Raw genomic sequence first — 13,168 nt, forward strand, 5'->3', positions numbered from 1 at the left:
GCCCTCCCAGGGAAACAGGCTGCTAGATAAGATGGAGTTTTGTCCTAATCAAAAAGGTGTCTTATAGCGTTCATATGGAAGCGCTTTCTGAGGCCCTCAACCTGATTATTTTTCTTCCTACTCAAACTTCCTTCCACATTTGCTTTCTTCCTGGAATCCAACACAAAGGATGAAAAGCTTGTATTTCTTAAAGATGCTAAGGATCATGGATGTTTGGATCCAGTGAGGGAAATAAAAGACTGTCAGGGTTGCCAACCTCCAGGGGGCACCTGGAGATCTCCTGCTATTACAACTGATCTCAAGATGACCAAGGTCAGATCCCCTGGTGAATAGGGTTGCCAATCCCCAGGTGGGGGCTGGGGATTCCCCAGTTTGGAGGCCCTCCCTGTTTCAGGGTCGTCAGAAAACCGGGAGGGGGAGAGAAATGTCTGCTGGGCACTCCATTATTCCCTATGGAGACCAATTCCCATAGGGTATAAATGATCAGCAAGTATCTGGGGCCCCTGTTTTTGAAGTAGGGGCCCCAAATTTTCAGCATAGCATCCAATGTCTCTTGTCAAAACACTCTCCAAGGTTCAAAAAGATTGGACCAGGGAATCCAATTCTATGAGCCCCCATAGAAAGTGTCCCTATCCTTCGTTATTTCCAAAGGAGTGAAGGCATTTAAAAGTGCAGTCCCTTTCAATGTGATGGCCAGAACCCCCTTTGGAGTTCAATTCTGCTTGTCACAACTTTGCTCCTGGCTCCACCCCCAAAGTCTCCAGGCTCCACCCTCAAAGTCCCCAGATATTTCTTGAATTGGACTGACCCTACCAGTAAATATGGCTACTTTGGATTCCATGGTGTTATATCTTGCTGAAGTCCGCCCCCCCAACCCCCAATGCCACCTTCCCCAAGTTCCTCCTCTCCCAGATCTCCAGATGTTTCCCAACCCAGAGCTGGCAACCCTACAGATTGCTGATCCTTCACAAAAGCTGTAAGGAAACAGCAGGGGTGGAATTCTAGCAGGAGCTCCTTTGCATATTAGACCACACCCCCATGACGTAACCAATCCTCCTGGAGCTTACAGTAGGCCCTGTAAGAAGAGCCTTGTAAGCTTTTGGAGGATTGGCTACATCAGGGGTGGAATTCTAGCAGGAGCTCCTTTGCATATTAGACCACACCCCCATGACGTAACCAATCCTCCTGGAGCTTACAGTAGGCCCTGTAAGAAGAGCCTTGTAAGCTCTTGGAGGATTGGCTACATCAGGGGTGGAATTCTAGCAGGAGCTCCTTTGCATATTAGACCACACCCCCATGACGTAACCAATCCTCCTGGAGCTTACAGTAGGCCCTTGTAAGCTCTTGGAGGATTGGCTCCATCAGGGGTGTGTGGCCTAATATGCAAAGGAGCTCCTGCTAGAATTCCATCCCTGGAAAACATGAAACCAAAGGGAGACTATATTCAGTACAAAGAAGGCACTGGTAGGGATTTTTTAGCAGTGGGGTTGGAAGGCTGGGGAGAGATTAAGGGAGCTTTCGGAACACTTAAAGGACGGGGAAAGTATAGGTTTGGAGTCATAAAAGGATGTCTGCAGGGAGAGAGGTAACTTGTAACAGCGACTAAGTATGGGTCAGTGTGGAATTCCTGCAATTTTCAAACACCACCTTCTGAATTTTGTTGAGTCGCCGCAGGGCCCTGAGAAGCATTTGCAAAATCCGAGTCAGGCATGTCAGTGCTGCAAGGTTTCTGTCTAGAACGGACTTGGGCCCTACCTGGACTGGAGGACAAATAGTCACCAAAATGTAGTCAAGAAAGGCTTGTCGGAGACAGCCCAGGAAAATTCGAACCGACAACCTCCCCTCCTTTCCCAAACAAACACCCAACAATGTTAAACGTGGTCTAGGAATGTGGTTTAAATGGTGATCGTCTGCTTGCCTAGCACCTTCTGAGATACCTAGACGAGCCTCAGCCAATTGGAGCAGTTTGAAGCTAAGTTATACAGGGGACTATCTTTGGGCTATTTTGAATAAGCATCAGATTCTCAATCTCCTAGACAAGGGGTGGCCAAACTTGCTTAATGTAAAAGCCACATAGAATAAAAGAACAGACATTTGAGAGCCGCAATGTTCATGTCTTGCGGCTCTCAAATGTCTGTTCTTTTATTCTATGTGGCTTTTACATTAAGCAAGTTTGGCCACCCCTTGTCTAGGAGATTGAGAATCTGATGCTTATTCAAAATAGCCCAAAGATAGTCCCCTGTATAACTTTGCTTCAAACTGTCCAATGGTGAGGCTCGTCTAGGTATCTCAGAAGGTGCTAGGCAAGAAGAAGACTTTAAAAAACCTAGACCACATGTCAAAGACCTTCTTAGTAGAAGTTTCTTCCTGCTTCCTTTTCCAGAGGTTGGGGCCAACGCAATCAAGGCAGCTGGAGGGCTAGTGTGGTGGAGTGTTTAGAATGTGAGACCAGAACCTGGATAATCCAGGGGCAAAGTCCCCCATGGGGCCATGAAGACAATTGCTTGACTTCAAGACTGCCACTCACTCTCAAGTCTAATCTACCTCAAAGGAGTGTTGTGAGGAGAAAATGGGGATGGGAAAACCAGATGCACCACTCTGAAGTCCTTGGAGAAAGGGGGGAATCAAAATGTGGTACACAGAGAGCAGTCCAGCATGTGACTCTTCCACAGACACCAGAAAAAAAATAAAGGAACGATTCCTGTCTTAGTCTTAATTTAGCACCATTTTGAAATTCTCGTTTGTTAGGTCTCCCTGTCAGATCCCCTCACTGTTTTGGGTAACCACAAAAGGAGCACCACGGAAAAGAGCAGAATGAGTGCTGTATGCCTAAGCAGATGTTTCAGGGTGTATGTTCTGGGTTTGCACCCATGGCCCTGGGCCTTAAACCACTCCACCACTTCTTTTAGGTTACTCTGCTCAGGTTTGTAGCCTAGCTCCTTCTCGGCCTTTTCCAGACTGAAGTAATGCGTGACACCGGTTTTGTACACTTCCGTGCGAGTCAGGAGGGGCTGGAAGTTATACAACCGGCCTACCACAAAATGAACCATCTCAGTGAGAAAGGCGAAGAAGTAAATGAGCGAAAGGGGAAGGCGGAGAGTTGGGAACGCGTAGCCTAAATCTTCCACTAAGGGGCGGAAAAACTCAAAGTTATTCACAGGTTGGCCATCTGAGATGAAGTAGGCCTGTCCAGCTGCAATGTACCCCTGGGGGGCTCCTAGTGCCTCCGCTGCTAAAACGTGAGCTTGAACCAGATTATCGACGTGGACAAAGTCCACCAAACTGCCGGGATCCCCGTACACAAACCGAAACCACCCCCGTTCAATGTAGCTAACGATTCTTGGGAGGTGCCTCTGTTCTCCAGGTCCGAAGATACCAGCCGGCCTCAGAGCGCAGGTTCTCAGCACCCCTTGTCCATCTTCAAAGAAGGTCCCATTTGCTTCCAGAACCTTCATCTCTGCTAGAGCTTTGGTCCTTGAATAGTGGTCTGGATGAAGGTGGAGAGGCAGATAAGGCAACAATTCGTTTCCATTTTCAATTACTTGGCCTCCAAACACCACGTTGTATGTGCTTGTGTAAACCAACTTTGAGACGCCATTTTTCTTACAAGTTTGGATAACATTCTCAGTCCCTCTCACGTTGACGTCTTCTATACGTTTGTGGTTCAGCTGCTCCCGGCCGGACATTCCATAGGAGGCGATATGGAAGATGCAAGCCACGCCTCGGACAGCTCTTTCCAACTCAGAGGTATGCCGGACATCGCCCTGTACAAATGTCATACCTTCTGGCATCTCTTGGACAGGCTTGGAGACGTCGAAGAGAATCACATCCATGCCTCTTTCAGACAAGGCACAACCTAAACTAAAAGATAACAGGAAAAGTGCTTAATGGGAAAAGACTACGAAACAGAAGAGAATTGGCTGAGGGCATCAGAAATCATTGGCCAGCCAATTTAGACATGCGGTTCTAATTCAGTGAATGGTGTGCTGTCACGACACAATGAACACGAAGAAGAAGAAGAAGAAGAAGAAGAAGAAGAAGAAGAAGAAGAAGAAGAAGAAGAAGAAGAAGAAGAAGAAGAAGAAGAAGAAGAAGAAGAAGAAGAAGAAGAAGAAGAAGAAGAAGAAGAAGAAGAAGAAGAAGAAGAAGAAGAAGAAATAATAATATTGGATTTATATCCCACTGTTCACTCTGAATCTCAGAGTGGCTTACAATCTCCTTTACCTTCCTCTCCCACAACAGACACCTTGTGACGTAGGTGGGGCTGAAAGAGCTCTTCCGGAAGCTGCCCTTTCAAGGACAACTCCTATGAGAGCCATGGCTGACCCAAGGCCATTCCAGCAGCTGCAAGTGGAGGAGTGGGGAATCGAACCCGGTTCTCCCAGATAAGAGAGCTCTGGCTGACCCAAGGCCATTCCAGCAGCTGCAAGTGGAGGAGTGGGGAATCAAACCTGTTTCTCCCTAATAAGAATCTGTGCACTTAACCACTACACCAAACCCAAGTCATGGTGACCCCAGGACCATTGGGTTTTCAAATCAGAGAAGCAGAGGTGGTGTGCCATTGCTGGCCTCTGTACAGCAACCGTGGACTTCCTTGGTGGTGTCTCATCCAAGCACTAGCCATGTCTGGCCCTGCTTAACTTCCGAGTTAGGACAAGCTCAGACTAAGCTAGGATATTTGGGCTGCTAAAAATTCTATGCCATGAAGTCGCAGCTGCCCTATGGAGACCTCCAGACTGTGGGGTTTTTGATGCAAGAGACACTCATAGGCGGATTGCAATTGCCTTCCGCTACATAGCAGCCCTGCTCTTCTTTCGTAATCTCACACCCAAGTTTCTACCAACCATTGCTAACCTTAGCTTCCAAGCTCTGATGAGTCAAGTCTGGGATACTAGGCTATTATTACAAAGGAGGAAGAGGAAGGAGGAGGAGGAGGAGAAGAAAAAGAAGGAGAAGGAGAGAAGAGCTTGGATTCATACCCCACTCTCCACTTGGAATCTCAGAGCCGCTTACGATCTCCTTTCTGTCCCCCTCCCCACAACAGACACCTTGTGAGGTAGGTGAGGTTGAGAGAGCTCTCTCGAGAACTGCTCTGGAGAGAACAGCTCTGAGATAACTTGTGACGGACCCAAGGTCACGCCAGCAGCTGCACATAGAGGAGGAGCGGGGAATCAAAGCTGGCTCTCCAGATGAGAGTCCGCACTCTTAATCGCTACACCAAACTGGCTCTCCGGTTTGTGCATTAAAAACACTGGGCTGTTTTATATTGGTCCTTCTAGCTCGGTACTTTCCTCACAGATTGGCACCATCTCTCCACAATCTTGGCCCGAGAGGGGTCTTTCACAACATGTGAGATCACGTGATTACATGAAGCTGCCTTCTACTGAATCAGACCCTTGGTCCCTCCTATTCAGTCTTGTCTACTCAGACTGGCAGCTGCTCTCCAGGGTCTCAGGCAGAGGCCTTTCCCATCATCTACTTCCTGGTCCCTTCAACTGAAGATGCCAAGGATTGAATTTAGTGCATTCTGCACACAAAACAGAAGTTCTAAACGTAGCCATCGCCTGAATCTGGGGTCTCTGCATGCAAAGCCACAGAGCCATAACTTCTCCCCACCCCACCTCCCAGCTGATCAAGTTTCTTTTGAGCAGTCAAATGACAAACCCTAGTTTGTACAGCTATAAAAAAATATGCTTTCTTTGCTTTTTCGCAGGTTTTTTTTTTTGTCAACAAGCCTAGAGTATCACAGTAAGGAGCAAAAACAAACAAACTGTGAAATGAGTAATGAAAAAAAAATTCAATCATCAATAAATCTGAAATAAATCAATATCTCCTCAGAAAAACGGGTTCCGTGGATCGCAAATGTATTCCTTCTCCAGACACCATAAATTGGCAACTGACGGCACTAGACGACTTCTCACAGCTATACCCCGTTTTTGAATTTTAAAAAATCATTGTCGAATCTGAAATAGTTCTTCTCGAAAACTATGTCTATTAATTCCATGAGAAAAAAACCCGCTGGTGGATGTAAGTTCTGTCTGGACTCGAAGATATCCCCCGCAACTAATCTAGCCTCATCTAAGGGAGTACATTCTTTACCTTATGAATGGTTCTTTTATAGAAACTAGAAGCCTTGGATTTGGGTGTTTAAGAATTCGAAAATCGTAAGGTTTTTCTACAACGAAATAATTGGAGCGCCAGCACTTTAAGGTAAGCCGATGGAGCGGGTGAATCGCCTTAAATTTTAAAAAACCTGAACTCAATGTCTGCACATGGACTTGAATAAACTTGGACTGAAATTTTGGGCGTTTATATTAAGATTGTAATCACAGGTTGATTTTTGTACTTTAGTTTCTGCAGTATTAGTATTGCATTGCTTTGACGAATTGTTCGAATAGATATATTGTTTTGAATTTTTTTTCATTATTCATTTCACAGTTGTTTGTTATGGCTTTTTTCGTAGCAGGAACTCCTTTGAATACGTCACGACTCAGGGGGGTCTTGCCAACTGCTGCCACCACTCTGGGTTAAGGGTCTCCCTTGAGAAGACCCAGAGTACCCTCCCATATCCTTCCATGCCTCCCTTAGCTTAGGCCAAATAATGGGTGTGAGGACCAAGCAGAGTTAACAACAGGGGATAAAAAGGTTTATTTAAAAGGTCAGTGCAATATAACAACCAAGGTGCATAAAACAGTAAAAGGGTGAAGGGGAAAATAAACAAATGCCCTAACTTGTCTATCTTACAGTCCCTACTCAAATGCCAACACTTACCCCCTTGGGTAAGGGTCTTTCCCCTGCTTCAAGCTATCCAGACTACAGCCTGCCTCCAGCTCAGCCTTCCAGGGAAAAAACACCCACTTCCTGAGCTTGGCTCTTCTATCTTCTCTCCCTGGCCCCACCCCTCTCTGGGCCACATTCCCTCCAAACCCCTTGCCACCCAATCAGAGGGATAGAGGGAATCCTGTGAAATGTAGGCTCTTCCCAGTACTCCTAAGCAGGCTTCCCTGGGGCCTGCAGGCCTCACTATGTCCAGGATCATGACAACATATTAGGCCACACACCCCTGATGCAGGCAACCCTCCAAGAGCTTACAGGGCTCTTAGTGCAGGGCCTACTGTAAGCTCCAGGAGGATTGGCTACATCAGGCCTGTGTGGCCTAATATGCAAAGGAGTTCCTGCTACAAGAAAAGAGAAAAGCCCTGCTCCCTGCAAAGACACAGGAGCCAAGGCAGTTACAATGATTTAATGAAGTTGGAGATGTAGTGGTATTTTTGAGACTTCCAGCAAGACAATTAGCATTTGGAGTCACCACTAAGTGACCAAAATCACTGAAATGCTTCCCCCGCCCCCTTCTCTCCACCAAATTGCGTTGCTGCTAAATATGGCTGGAGCTTTATGACTCCATTGATCGCAAAATAACGTTAATCCTTTACATCACGGGCACTAACCGGAAGCCAAAATAACCACCTCCTCCTGTAATGAGGACCGTTTCCTTGGCGGAGTTTCCTGCATCCATATTTGGCTTCCTGGTGCTATCGTAAGCAAATGGATCTATAAATAAAAAGAAAGCATAACAGAAGCGTTATGGGGTATTTTTAACGTGGTTTTTAATATTCCTTGTATTGGAAGCTAAACAATGCATGCTTTGAGAGATGGGGTTTTTTTTCAACTTCACCAGTGGTCCTTCTTTCAAAAGAAACCTGTACCCAAGAGGGAGGGAGGGAGGGAGGGAGGGAGGGAAGGAAGGAAGGAAGGAAGGAAGGAAGGAAGGAAGGAAGGAAGGAAGGAAGGAAGGAAGGAAGGAAGGAAGGAAGGAAGGAAGGAAGGAAGGAAGGAAGGAGGGAGGGAGGGAGAGAAGGAGGGAGAGAGAGAAAGAAAGAAAGAAAGAAAGAAAGAAAGAAAGAAAGAAAGAAAGAAAGAAAGAAAGAGAAAGAAAGGAGGGAGGGAGGGAGAAAGAAAGAAAGAAAGAAAGAAAGAAAGAAAGAAAGAAAGAAAGAAAGAAAGAAAGAAAGAAAGAAAGAAAGAAAGAAAGAAAGAAAGAAAGAAAGAAAGAAAGAAGGGAGCTGATATAAAGCAACCCAATTCAAATAACAGAAGCAATGAAATAAATAAAATAAAATAAGGTCAGAACAATGGTTTAAAAAATTGCTTTCCAAATGCCTTGCTATATAGAAACGTCTGCATCTATGTAAAAAGAGATAAGAAAAATTCAGGAAAGTGCTCAGAAGGGCAAGAAAGATGATTATGTGGTTGGAGCGCCTTCCCTATGAGGAAGGGTTGAAGAGTTTGGGGCTTTTCAGTTTAGAAAAGAGATAATTTATGAGGGAGGGGGAGACACAGCTGACAAAGGAAACTTTTTCTCCCTTTCCCCAAATACTAGAACTCGAGGGCATCCACTGAAACTAACGGGCGGTACATTCCGGATGGACGAAAGGAAATACTATTTTACACAGAGAATGATTCCAGTGTGGGATTCGCCACCAGAGGAGGCAGTGGTAGCCACAGGAATAAACAGCTTCATAAGGGGATGAGATGGTTTCATGGAGGATGTGTCTACCAATGACTTCTAACTGGGGAACTTCCACAGAGTCACAAACCCTCTGAATCCCAGAGCCAGGAGGCAACATCAGAGGAAAGCCTTGGTCTCTCTGCCCTGTTGTTGCCTGTCCAGAGGAACTGGTTGGCCACTATGGGAGCCAAGATGTTGAACGAGATAATAGTAATAGTGATGATGATGATACAGTAATAATAGCACCCAGGTCACAAGAAGCTGCCTTCTACTGAATCAGACTACCTTGGTCCATCGAAGTCAGGCCTGTCTACTCAGACTGGGAGCTGCTCTCCAGGGTCTCGGGCAGAGGTCTTTCCCATCACTTTCTGCCTGAGAATGCTGGGGGATGCACTCACTGCCTTTAACTGGGGATGCCGGGGATTGAACCTGGGACCTTCTGCATGTCAAGCTGATGTTCTGCCTCTGAGCCACAGACCCCCCCCCCTCCCCATCACATTATCAGTTGCATCACATTACTTCCTGGATTAAAATGCATAGAATGTGCCTCCCTTCTTTTAAGGTTTATTTTGGGGTTTGTTAGACATAGAATACCTCCCACGCAGGGAAACACCTTTGGTTTGGTTCCAGCATGAGTGTTAGGGTTGCCAATCCCCAGGCGGAGGCAGGAGATCCCGTCTGGAGGCCCTCCCCCCGCTTCAGGGTCATTGGAAAGCGGGGGTGGGGGAGAGAAATGTCTGCTGGCCACTCCATAATCCCCTATGGAGGCTGATTCCCATAGGGTATAATGGCTAAGTCCCTGAGAATTTAGACCGGGCCTTGCAGGATATGGCAACGTGGTTGAGGGGGAGCGGGCTGAAACTGAATCCAGCTAAGACAGAAGTCCTTTGCCTGGGTCGGGGTGCCCGGGAAGGGGAAATACCTCTTCCGGTCTTCGACGGGGCGCCACTGAAAGCGGCGCACCGGGTTAGGAGTCTGGGAGTTCTACTGGAGCCTTCATTATCAATGGAGGCCCAGATTGCAGCCACTGCCAAGTCAGCCTTTTTCCACCTGAGGCGGGCAAGGCAGCTGGCTCCCTTCCTAGAGCGCCAAGATCTGGCAACGGTACTTCACGCAATGGTCACCTCGAGACTGGATTACTGTAATGCCCTCTACATGGGGCTGCCTCTGTACCGAACCCGGAAGCTGCAGCTGGTGCAGAACGCAGCGGCCAGACTGTTGCTGGGGCTCCCTAAATGGGAGCACATACAGCCTGGACTGCGCGAGCTGCACTGGCTGCCAGTTATATACCGGGTTCGTTACAAAGTGCTGGTCATTACCTTTAAAGCCCTATATGGTCGAGGACCTGTCTACCTTAGGGACCGTCTTTCCCCATATGAACCCCAGAGAGCACTGAGGTCAGCCGGGAAAAACTTGTTGACTACTCCCGGACTGAGAGAGGTGAAGCTGCAATGCACCCGCAATCGGGCCTTCTCCTCTGTAGCCCCGAACCTATGGAACCAACTTCCAGAGGAAATGCGGGCCCTGCGGGACCTTGAACAGTTCCGCAGGGCCTGCAAGACCTTCCTCTTCCGACTGGCTTTCGCTGACGAAGAAAGTAATTGCTAATGATTACCGCCATCATAAAAGAACAAATAGCATTAGCACTTTTATCACTTAATTAATTAATTTTAAACTTATCAGAATTTTAATGTTAAATGTAACTTTGTTTTTTGTATAACTGAATGATGTTGTTAGCCGCCCTGAGCCTGCTCCGGCGGGGAGGGCGGGATATAAATAAAATTATCTATCTATCTATCTATCTATCTATCTATCTATCTATCTATCTATCTATCTATCTATCTATCTATCTATCTATCTATCTATCTATCTATCTAATGGAGAATTGATCAGCGGGTATCTGGGCCTCGGGGGGTGGGGGGTTCTGTTTTTTGAGGTTGAGGCACCAAAATTTGCAGCCTGGCATCTGGTGCCTCTCCTCAAAACACCCTCCAAGTTTCAAAAGGACTGGACCAGGGGGTCCAACGCTATGAGCCCCAAAAGGTGCCCCTATCTTTAATTATTGCCAGTGGAAGGAAGACTTTTAAAAGATGTGCAGTCCCTTTCAATGTGATGGCCAGAGTTCAATTATGCTTGCCACACCCTTGCTCCTGGCTCCACCCCCAAAGTCTCCTGGGGGTACTAATGGAGTGTGTATGCATCTGTATGAAGCACACGTGTGCATACAGATATGAAACTGCCTTACCCTCCCTCCTGCTCACAAGTTACAGCAAATGCATGTATAAAACATATACAGTATACTTAGGGTTGCCAATCCCCAGGTGGGGGCAGGGGATCCCTCGGTTTGGAGGCCCTCCCCCCCGCTTCAGGGTCATCAGAAAGTGGGGGGGAGGGGAGGGAACTATTATTCCCTATGGAGATTTATTCCCATAGAAAATCATGGAGAATTGATCCGCAGGTATCTGGGGCTCTGGGGGGGGGCTGTTTTTTGGGGTAGAGGCACCAAATTTTCAGTATAGCATCTAGTGCCTCTCCCCAAAATACCCTCCAAGTTTTAAAAGGATTGGACCAGGGGGTCCAATTCTATGAGCCCCAAAAGAAGGTGCTCCTATCCTTCATTATTTCCTATGGAAGGAAGGAATTGAAAAGGTGTGCTGTCCCTTTAAATGTGATGGCCAGAACTCCCTTTGGAGTTCAATTATGCTTGTCACACCCTTGTTCTTGGCTCCACCCCAATGTCTCCTGGCTCCACCCCCAAAGTCCCCAGATATTTCTTGAATTGGACTTAGCAACCCTAAGTATACTAGATCCCACCCCCCCACCCCTTTATGCATGTGTTAAGTAATTCTAGCAGTGCGATTCTAGCAGCATGAAGAATCGCACTGCTACAGCACCAACCCTAAATCAGACTTTTCCCTGCAGCCACTGTGGCCGGACCTGCCTGTCCCGCATTGGTCTTGTCAGCCACCAGCGAGCCTGCAGCAGACATGGACTATTGCACCCTTCTTAAATCTTCGTTCGCGAAGCCAAGCCGAGAGAGAAGTAATTCTAATGTTGCATCTAGGGCCCGGTCGTTTTAACTGGAGATGCTGCCGGGGATTGAACCTGGGACCTTCTGCATGCCACGCAGATGTTCTGCCCCTGAGCCCCAGCCCCTCTTAGCACAGATTTGGGGAGCAGAGCTAACAATGAAAAGCTGAGGCGAGGGGAAGGAGCAGTTTGCAAAAGCGCAGCCCAGTCGCTTCCTTGCACGACCCCAAAGGACCAGCCGTTGCTTTTTCAGCGTCCCCGCCCGCTCACCCCGGGAGCCCCAAAACTCTCACCTGTCAATCTCGAGGTTTGCATCCGGCCGATCCCGCCCCCTCGCCCTATGGCAGCTCCGCCCCACCCTCGCCTTACTGGGAAGAGCAAGCGTCGTTGGCCATAGTTCTCCCTTCCTCCCTTTTGCAAGAGAGCAAATCGGCCAGCGGCACCCCAAAAGCAAATCGGGCCAGTCTACCCCCCCTCCCTCCCCCCACAAAGCAAATCGGCCGCCGAGAGCAAAGGACCCGCTTTTGCAGCGCGAGAGAGACCCGCCTCGCTCCAATCCCTGCAGACTGAACGCGTTTTGCACCGTTCGAGGTTCCGTCGTGCGGACATGGCGCCTTGCGGGAGACCCGACAGGGCTCTCGCCGTGCCGTACAACAAGATGGCGCGGCTGTACGGCCAAACGGTGCGGAGTTGGACGACGAGGGAAGAGAAAGAAGAGATGCGGTGCAGAAATGTCCTGTGCAAAATGCGCTGCTTTGCCTGTGGGCTGCTCTAAAACATGACTTGCCGGCTGGAGATGCCGGTGGCGTTGCCAAGTCCAATTCAAGAAATACCTGGGGACTTTGGGGGTGGAGCCGGGAGACTTTGGGGGTGGAACCAGGAGACTTTGGAGGTGGAGTCAGGGTGTGACAAGCATGACTGAACTTCAAAGGGAGTTCAGGCTATTACATTTAAAGGGACCGCACACCTTTTAAATGCCTTCCCTCCACTGGAAATAATGAAGGATTGGGGACCTTCTTTTGGGGCTCATAGCATTGGACCCCCTGGTCCAATCTTTCTAGAAACTTAGAGGGTGCTTTAAAGAGAAGCACCGGGTGCTACGCTGCAAATTCGGTTACCTCAAAAAATAGCCCCCCAGATACCTGCAGATCAATTATCCATTATACCCTATGGGGAATCGGTCTCCAAAGGGAATAATGGAGTGCCCAGCAGACATTTCCCTCCCCCCTCCTTTCTGATGACCCTGAAGCGGGGGGGGGGGGAGGGCCTCCAAACCGGGAGATCCCCTGCCCCCACCTGGGGATGAAAAACCAGGGAAAAAAACCGTGACAAATAACGAATGCAATCAAAAATATTCTTGTAATTATTTGTATGTGAAACTTTGAAGTATTTTATTATCATGATCCATTTCAATAATTAATATTATGAGGTAAGTACATATGATTCATTTACAAAACACATCTAAGCACAGTACATCAAAACAAAAGGTCCAAAGTGCTTAGTGCTACGAAGTGCTTGCACGTCAAAGTGCCTGTGCAGATTTTTCTTCCAAAAGGAATATATCTGAAGATTCCCTGACGGAGCCTGGAGCCGACAGGACAAATTTCAGAGAGCTTTGGCTAACCCAAG

At 47.8% G+C, this 13,168-nt stretch overlaps 1 protein-coding gene across 2 annotated transcripts; it reads right to left on the minus strand.

The window, feature by feature from the left end:
* Positions 1-2,517: 2,517 nt before the first annotated feature.
* SDR42E1 (short chain dehydrogenase/reductase family 42E, member 1) lies at positions 2,518-12,334 on the minus strand. 2 transcript variants are annotated; one of them, XM_060253739.1, is made up of 3 exons: positions 12,123-12,334; positions 7,449-7,551; positions 2,518-3,861 (listed from the first exon to the last, which is right to left on the minus strand). In XM_060253739.1, exons 2-3 carry the CDS (start codon positions 7,514-7,516, stop codon positions 2,745-2,747), a joined length of 1,185 nt encoding a protein of 394 aa, XP_060109722.1. In that variant the 5' UTR covers positions 7,517-7,551; positions 12,123-12,334; the 3' UTR covers positions 2,518-2,744. The 2 variants fall into 2 exon arrangements, with proteins under 2 accessions (XP_060109722.1, XP_060109723.1); XM_060253740.1 differs by lacking the exon at positions 12,123-12,334 and adding an exon at positions 11,833-11,847.
* Between the last annotated feature and the right edge of the window lie 834 nt (positions 12,335-13,168).

The sequence above is a fragment of the Heteronotia binoei genome, chromosome 14, assembly GCF_032191835.1.
Source record: "Heteronotia binoei isolate CCM8104 ecotype False Entrance Well chromosome 14, APGP_CSIRO_Hbin_v1, whole genome shotgun sequence".
Lineage (NCBI taxonomy): Eukaryota > Metazoa > Chordata > Lepidosauria > Squamata > Gekkonidae > Heteronotia > Heteronotia binoei.

Coding starts and splice junctions, on each gene's coding strand:
- SDR42E1 (XM_060253739.1), bottom strand. CDS start 7,516: ATGGATGCAGGAAACTCCGCCAAGGAAACGGTCCTCATTACAGGAGGA. Junction 3,862..7,448: donor GGTGGTTATTTTGGCTTCCG/GTTAGTGCCCGT, acceptor GTTATCTTTTAG/TTTAGGTTGTGCCTTGTCTG.